The sequence below is a fragment of the Cibotium barometz genome, chromosome 33, assembly GCF_041138505.1.
Source record: "Cibotium barometz isolate CiBa-2024 chromosome 33, ASM4113850v1, whole genome shotgun sequence".
Taxonomy (NCBI): domain Eukaryota; kingdom Viridiplantae; phylum Streptophyta; class Polypodiopsida; order Cyatheales; family Cibotiaceae; genus Cibotium; species Cibotium barometz.
Genome location: NC_141078.1, coordinates 32,222,772 through 32,231,877, shown reverse-complemented (window position 1 = coordinate 32,231,877; position 9,106 = coordinate 32,222,772). Strand labels below are relative to the sequence as shown.

Below are 9,106 nucleotides of genomic sequence, written 5' to 3'. Positions count from 1 at the left end.
AGAAGTAGACCCTCTAAGCACTTATTTAAAAAGAAATGGAAAAAAATAGAGGTTGAACTTTTGGTGATTGATGTTTCGGATTTTGAAAGAAGAATTCGTCAAGGTAAAGCGTGATGACACTTATGTGGATTATGGACTACTTATCTATCTTCAGTCATTCAACTTAATCTCATGTTAACAAGGCTACCTACTTAGTTAAATTCTAAATCCTACCTCCAAGGTCTTGTAGAGAATATCATGAAATGGTCAATGAATGCCATGACTTTCAAAGTCCTTCTTGCACATAGGAGTATATCTATTTCGGTAGGATGAATACCGGACGAGCTGAGAGGGAGTTGCACAGTCGTGTCTGTTTTTAAGGTCCATCATAGCTCTTTGAGGGAGGAGAGATCAGAGGTGAGAGGGATGAGAGACCAGAGGCTCTTGGGGGAGGAAGCGACAGCAATGGCAAGGGTACAGCTGGTGAGGTTGATCTTCTGCATGCTTCTATTTGGAAGCTGCCACCCAGGGGTTCTTACATTAGAGTTCCAATACCCAACTTCTAATGGCATAGACCAATTTAGCCTGCTTGTGCCGGTAAACGACTCGTCTTACGACGGCAGCAGCCCATTCCACGATCCTAATGGGGACACTGTTTGGCTAACCCCCAACCCAGAGGTCCCTCAGAGGCTAGCCAACTTCTCGAAAACCTCCAACGAGGGCTGGTTCATATGGAACGAGCCTGTTGACTTTCTGCAACAAGTGGGCAATGAAGCGATCTTTGCTTCCTTCAACACCTCTTTCCAGTTCCAGATCATCACAACAGGGATTTATGGAAATAGCGGTGATGGCCTTGCCTTCTTTATCTCTGCACAAGGCACGCCTCCCCACAACAGCACGGGAGACCTTCTGGGCCTTGTCAGCCGCTCAGAGCTCGCTGGCCCGCACAGCCCATTCTTTGCTGTCGAATTCGACATCCATCTGGACGCAGCGATGCAGGACCCAAGCGCCAGCCATATAGGAATCGACGTGAACAGCCTGATATCCAAAGTAACATACGACACAAATTCCAACCATACAAATTCCAACCATTCCCTTCACCTTTACAATAACTACACCTTCATTGCTTGGGTGGAATACAACGCTTCTAGCCAGCTTGTCCAGGTATGGATGATCAATCAATATGACTTCAATAATAACAGCTTAATCGAGCGCCCTGCGCAACCCTGCTTGCAGCTTCCCAATGCAAATCTTTCTAGTGTTTTCAACGGGCCTCTGTATGTAGGATTTACAGCAGCTACAGGTAGTTTCTATGGGGGGCATGCTGTTTATTCCTGGAATTTGTCTATTTCTAATGGTGGCCTTTCCAGTGCCCCCAGTTCTGATCCGACCTCAGTATCGTTCAATGCTTGCCTCCAATGCCATAAGAGGAGATCACCTCTTTCCACCCTTCTGATCGTTTTGCCAGTTACAATTGTGTTCATTGTGCTCATGTTGTTTGTGATCTGGAGGATTCGGAGGCGTCTGCATGAGAAGCGGCCCGTGGAGAGACAAGCTCCTGGCGCCGTAGAGATGCAGCATAATTCTGTGCCTCAGTACAACTACAGTGACTTGAGAAGAGCTACCAATGGCTTTAGTGACAGGCTGCTGGTGGGTCAAGGTGCGTTCAGCCGTGTCTACAAAGGCACTTTACGACTGCATGGATCCACACAAGTGGTGGCCGTGAAGAAAATGCACGATGGGTTGGGAGAAGAGGCTACTTTCCCTTCTGAGGTCAAGATAATCAGCAGCATTCGCCACCGCAATCTCTTGCAACTCCATGGGTGGTGCTATCACAAAGGCAAAGCCTTGTTAGTCTACCAGTACATGGCCAACGGTAGCTTAGACCAGCATCTTTTCAAGCCCAAAGAGGGGGCCAGTTTATCCAGTGACACAAGATTTAATATCTTATTAGGTGTAGCATCTGCTTTGGAGTATTTACACGAAGGATTGGGGGAGTGTGTGCTGCACAGAGATGTAAAGGCAGCCAATGTTTTGCTGAACAAAGAATTTGAGCCTCTGCTAGGAGATTTTGGGCTTGCAAGGCTGATTTCTCACAACATGATGGTCACCATGACTGCAGCAGGGACGCCAGGGTACCTTGCACCGGAAACTTACTTCACAGGAAAAGCCACCGACAGAGCAGATGTGTACAGCTTTGGGGTACTTGCACTAGAGGTAACCAGCGGGCGCAGAGTTCTAGATGCTGAGCTGTCGCCTCAGGAAATGAATTTAGTAGAGTGGGTGTGGCTTCTGAAGCAAAGCAGTAAGCTGCTAGATGCCATTGACCCAGTAATGGCACAGTCAATTGGACCGGCTACTAATTATGATGATGAGATGCTGCAAGATAATTATCATAATCGATGGAGGTGTGTTCTTCATACAGGACTTGCATGCTGCCACCCTCTTCCCCAGTATCGCCCAACAATGAGACAAGTGCATCAGCTGCTAAAAAAGACCACGATCATCTCGCTGCCGTCGTCAAGGCCTGATTTTCCATATGCGACCAACAGAAATAAGGTGGTGAACCTCTTGAGTGCCCCGTCGTCTTCAGATTTCTCCATGCCCTCGTCTTTCACGTCATTCACCAAAAGCAGCTCTTTTGGTTCTTAGCTGGCGCCGGTCCATAGAAAATACAATGCAATTAGTCAAGTGACACTTAGAAAATACAATGCAATCAGTCAAGTGACATTTTATGCAACAAGAGTAAAGAATAAATGAGTTAAAGCGATGCTTTTGTTGTATTCATGCAATTCAAAAGGTCGAACCCCGTTGAAAGGTCTAAAGTTTCCCATCCTTTTGACAAATCCACGTGTAATCTGTGGCGGTACATTAAAAACTGCTTTCTTTTTTTTATCAATAATAATTATATATATATTAACTGAGAAACTGTCCGAAAACTGCAGTACAACCAAGTAAAAACTACGCCATAAATCTTTACAAATCGTTTTTATCTTCATTTAGAATTTTACCCAAAAAATCCTATCTCTCTTCCTCCATCAAAAAGCAAGATTGCTCCCAAGATATCTGATACCTAGCGGGATGCTAGCCTCCATCATAGCTTCTGAAGTGCATCCATGAGGGGATTATTTTTCTCACATTCCCCTTTTCTTGGACCAAATCTTAATAGTGGGTCTAGTTCCCACAGGGTTTTCTATAAAGGCAACAAAAGTATGATCATCCTGCTTTTCTTTACGGTACCACCTTTGAGTTCTTGTTCCAAATTTGGAGGGTCTCTTCTTCCCTTCCCAACACCTCACCTCAGTCTCTTCTTCCCTTCCCAACACCTCACCTGCAGCATACAAATCAACATTAGGAACTCACTCCTAGTATGTTTGAAGCTCCACCAAACTCTGGGCAAGACTCAGATGATATTCCTTTGCAGATTTTGTATCAGCACATCCAACTCAGTGCATCTTACCTTATTCACATTGCATACATACCAACACATACACACACACTTATGCATCAAGTTTGACTCTTGCAAGCCAATACACATACAACCTTCATAAACACAATGGCATTCCTGCTAGACCAAATTTCCCATAGAATACAAGCTATAATGATATTAAAAACCAAACGAGTATGTTCCTCACTAAATGATCATTTACCCAAGATGCAATCTCCCTAGAATGTTTGTATACCCAAGCTCATCTCTATCCATTTTGACAACTTGGACCAAGTTCCTCTGATTGTTGGGCCGTTCGAAAACACATGCTTACCATCTTCAAGTAATGACTTGCACCTAGGACAAATACCACTAGATATATTTCTCTTTTGAAGTTTGGAACCAATAGGCAATGCCCACATGCATACCTTCCACATAAAGACCTGAAATTTCTTAGGAATCTGGCTATCCCAAAGGAGTTTCCACCTCTTTTTCCAGCTGGAGGGGCTCCAATTGATTTTCCAAATTTTATTGCAATACAACACATTGGCATCCCCTTTTCTCATTAGTGAGTATAGTTCTCTAGTTTTGCCATCCTTTACCTTGATACCATTAAGACAAGCCCAATCTTTAATCCAGACTGAAACATTAGTGGTAGTAGAGCATAGCTCTCTTTGAGTCTAATCCAATACCTGGGCTATCAGAACACTTTCCAAATAAATGATATTCCAAAATTATATGCTCCACCTCCTTCCACCCTACCATATCCCAATCCCAACAGTCATCCAAGTACCTAATGCCTTTATTATTGAGTCTCTTTGCAGCATAAATGTTAAGTAAAGCCAAAGGGGGGTTAAATTTATGTGTCCACCAAATACCCAAACTGAACATAGAGTTACTAGTCACTCTGCCACCCCTATCCCAAGTAATGAGACCCAAACAGCCTTTCCAACTTTTGCATTACATTTTACAAACTGTTGAACTAGTAACCTTAAGAGGAGCAAATGAGAAGAGTTTATCCTTCCAATCTAATTCCACCCATTTACCTTTAGCCATCACATCAAAGAGCTCAACCAGTTCCCTCAAGTAGTGTTCTGAGATAAACATCTAGGAAGCATCAGAGCAGTCCTTACAATGCAATGAGTAGGTGGATGTATAATACCAATGCCCCCTTCTCCTTTAGGAACTTTTAGTTTGTCCCATGCTACCCAAGCAAATACTTTTTTAGTTACATTGTCATTCCTCCATAGGAAGTCTCTAACAAGTCCTATAATTTTCTTCCAATGGCACTTACCAATATCCAACACAGGGCAAAGGAACATAAAATAAGCATTCAGCACTGTATTGCAAATATCAACTCTGCTATAGAAAGGAACTCTGATGTCCTCCCATTTTTAATAAAAATTTCTCCAAGAACCTATTTATTGCCCACATTACCAGTTGTTTATTAGTAACCCCAACTCTAAAGGGAACTCCAAGTAGTTTGACAATCTGACCCTTTTGTACCACCTCATAGCCCCACCTTTGCATATCAAAATCATTATCCTCAGTCAAGTTGATAATTTTGTACTTTAGAATGTTGTCGCTTTAGAGCCAGAAGCATAGGAAAACTCCTACACTATCTCTAAAGCCAATCTCACATTATTGTTCTCAGCCCTTAAAAACAGTAAATAAGGAGTCATCAACAAAACATTGTATAACTAGTTGTTCACTATGCTTAAGCATTAGCCCAATAATATTCCCATCGCTACATGCTAATTCTAGGGAAATTACTAAAGGATGAGAAGAAATAGCAAACAAAAGAGGGGCTAGAGGACAACCTTTTTTGACTGATCTATTAATCCCAAACCCACCTACCAATCTTCCATTTAACAACATCTTAGAATAGCCTCCACTCTTCCAAAAAATGTAGGTTGCCATTTTTTCCCAAAACCTAGTTTTTCCATCACTCTTGCTACAAAAGACCAATGAGTCCTGTCATATGCTTTCTCTAAATCCAACTATAACATGATGCATTTTTCATGAGTTTTGATAGCCACATCTCTTCCCAACAATGCAACAAAATATTATCGTATATTAACCTTCCTTTGATAAAGCCATGTTGTTTTTTGGAAACATCTTGCAGCACTAGAGTAATTCTAAGAGTAATCACTTTAGCCAAAATTTTATAAATCATTGTTAGCAATGTAATGGGCCTCTAGTGACCAAACCTGTTACATGCAATTTGTATTGGAATGAGCTTCACTAACCCTTCTTTAAAATCCTTATCCATAAGCCTTGTATTGAAGGCTCTCCTACAAATATCACCCACAACATCCTTCAAGGAAGGCCAAAAGCCTATGAAAATCTTTGTGGATAGACCATCCCAGCCAAGGGCTTTATCTCTTCGCATTTTTAACAGGGCACACCAGTATTCTTCCACATCAATATCCCTTTCTAACAACCTTGCTTTGTCTGGATGCACATTTTGGCTCAATAAGCCCAACAGCCTATCTTTATCTTGAAACCTCCTCAAGGAGCAATCTTCCTTCAAGCTAAGAGTAGAACCCAAGAACTTAACCCACTTCTTAGCAAGAGTATTCATATCATTTAAGGGGGTCCTATCTTTATTCAAAATGCTTTTCACAACCTCACTATCACTATTTCTTTTTGGAAGTTTGAATAATCTACTATCTGGTCTCCTTTTGTTATTAAAGAAATTCCATTTCGCCCAATTCTCCTGTTCTCTGAGGACCATCTATCCTCCTCCTCCTTAATACTAGCTTTGCACTTAAAGTACAATATAGTATCCTTAGCATCCAAACCTTTAGTTTGTCTTTTAACAAGAAGCTCCTCTAACAAAGCTACCCATTTCCTTCTTTCCCCTCTCCTTTCCTTAGCCTTCAATTTACCCACAACTCTCATAATCCTCTTCATTATGTTGGCAAACTACCTCCAGGCACTATCAACCCCCCTTCTCCTTTTAAGTTTTCTAATTTCTTCTTCTATATAGTCCACAAAGAGAGGGTCCTTAAGAAGCAAGTTATTCACTCTCAAATTTCTTGTTGGGTAATGAGAAAGATCTGTGTCAGTCCCATTATTTATGTTCCAGACCCACTTCAGAGGCAAATGATCAGAAAGGGTGGATGTACAATCTACAGAGACTCTTGAAGTATGGGGCACCCCCCACGAGACCTGCTGGCTAAAGAAAACCATGTCAATTCTGGAAGATGAGGGCAGATATTGGAGGCTGAAATAGGTATGACCCGTATTGTCTCTCGAGTCACCTACATACCAACTATCCTTAAGGCCCAATACCCTTCTAAGCTCTTCCCATTTCCCTTTCTCCTTCCCTAAGAGGATAGTGCTTCCACCACATCTATCAAGAACCTTTTCTACCATGTTAAAATCCCCAAGGACAATACAAGGAACTTGAATATTTAAGTTGGCAACAAAACCTCAACTACCAAAATCCTTCCCTTAGGGTGATTGGCAATGACACTAGGATTAAGATCTCTCCTCACTGGGGTCATAACCCCACTATACCAAAAATTAATTCCACCATAAAAAATCTCCAACTCACTAAACCTATCTAATCTAGGAGTTTTCCCAAAAAGATTTTGCTCGTGGATAGCAAAAACCAAGAAGCCCCAAGATTTCACTAACCCCCAAAACAAGGCATTCTTCTTTTTATCTTTGATACCGTTAACATTCCACTTGTAACCTATAAACTCTTCCCCCACTAAAAGGTCAAATCTTTGTTCAGACGAGGGATAGCTATCACTATCATTAAGTGGACTGAAAGGATTACAGTAATAGATAGGATTCAAATTCCCACAATAATCCACCCTTTTACTCTTTGATCCCCAGTTAGGTTGAGCCTTCTTGGCTTTTGCCTTAGCCTGCCTAACACTGGGTTTACCCTTAACCTTAACCCATTTCCCTTCCAAAGTGTTTTTCCCAGACTCATTCATTACTTCTTTACCTTTCTCCTTGTTCTTCTAGCTTTCAACCGAGGTTTTAGCTTTATCTATTCCACTCAAATTATCCCCTTTTACCTCCTCCCTTTTAGTGGCCATCAGGTCAGGGCAATCTTTGGGGCAATATGACCAAAACCTCTGCACCTAAAGCATGCACCTGGGAATGCACCGAATTTAAGATCTAATTCCAAGATACCCAATTGACCTAGGTCGACATCAATTGATTTTGGGGTTTCAATGGATGAATTCCAGATGATACACATGATGTTACCCTACCTCCCTCCTACATCGTCGTCATTTTAGGGACGTACAACAAAGGACCTAAATCTTGGGATGTATCTCCCAAAGCACACCTGAGCCAAGGGGGAAGACCGACCACCTCCACCCACATAGGGCATGCACTCTGCAAGCTTTTATTAATGTTAAACAATGGATCAAAGGGAAATACATGCACTAGATGTTGCCCAAAGAATAGAGGCCCTTTAGCAAATAGCTTAGAGAATGCTTCACCCTTGACAAAGAGGACATTAAAGAAGCCTTTTATACAAAATCTTAGATACAACACTATCATGCAGAATACTCTCCTGAATCCATCTTCCAAGTTCCCCCTTGGACGAAGGTTTACTCAGACAAAAATGAATACACTACACATCGAAAACATACCTATCTCACTTTTAACGAATTCTTGGTTGAGCTTCAAACATACCTTGTTTTTAACGTGTGAATAGAGACTCTCATTCAATCAATCCAGCTCAATGTCTTCCCCCCAACGCTTCATCTCCTCCTCAACCTCTGGATCCTAGTGCCCCCATCCATTCGCTCCCTCTTCCTCTCCTTGACACCACCCACTAGATGGCTCCGCCATGTAAGGCCCGAGTCGTCGACCACCTACTGTCGACGTACTGGGGGCATGCGATTTACAGGTGTGGCATTAATAGGCCACTAACCCACTCTCTCATGCATGCGCCACCCATCAACTCAGCTTGCTCTCTAAAAATTTCTTTTTACTTGTGTGAAGAGTAGGAAGTTTTCTTCACTGCAAATGGGTGAGTCGGCCTAGAAAAACCCTATTATTTGAACTTACTGTTTTTTTAACACAATTATACACCCCTCCTTTTTGTAAGCATAAATGTTTGGATTTTGAATTAAAATGTCCCTTCTAAAGTAGCGTAAATAAATAAGATTTGATAACTTTTTGATTATTTTCCCTTACATGTATACGACTATACGTAGGTCCCCTAGTAATTTAACAAAACCCTATGTGCGCTAATGTGCATTGTTACATGTGTATAAAAAGTGACCCCCCTCCTCCTCCACACCCCATTGTGCAAGTGCGTTCCCAAGCACTTTCTCACTCCTATAACCTTCCTTCCACAACAGGTATAAACCTAGTGATAAGGGTGAATATGGGACCAAAATATTCTTTGCTTTTGATTAATTAGTTGAGGTGGTATAACCTTAGGAGTGAGGTGGTACAACCTTAGGAGATATGATGTCAAAAAAAAAGAGAATTCTCAAGCTTTCTCTCGATCTTTCTTTAACCACATCAGCTGGGAATAATAGCAAATGGGTTGTGGTGGCCATTTTGAGGTTGTGACCTCCAGCACGAGAGAGAGACAAAGAGATCGAACAAATGTGAGGAGAGAGAGCGATCCGAAAAAAAATTTGTGCTACGTTCCATTTCTTTTTTTTTTCATTGGGTTGTGTTTAGCCGGCTGCATTTTGCTTCTTTTTTTTTCTT

The 9,106-nt window shown here is 41.8% G+C and overlaps 1 protein-coding gene across 1 annotated transcript; it reads left to right on the top strand.

Moving 5' to 3' along the window:
• The first annotated feature begins 268 nt into the window (after positions 1-268).
• LOC147619494 (L-type lectin-domain containing receptor kinase S.4-like) lies at positions 269-2,779 on the top strand. The gene has a single exon (XM_086773543.1). The coding sequence runs from the start codon at positions 406-408 to the stop codon at positions 2,629-2,631; it is 2,226 nt and encodes a 741-aa protein (XP_086629669.1). The 5' UTR covers positions 269-405; the 3' UTR covers positions 2,632-2,779.
• Positions 2,780-9,106: the final 6,327 nt, after the last annotated feature.

Bases quoted from the DNA above. Each gene is read 5' to 3' on its own strand.
- LOC147619494 (XM_086773543.1), top strand. From the start codon at position 406: ATGAGAGACCAGAGGCTCTTGGGGGAGGAAGCGACAGCAATGGCAAGG.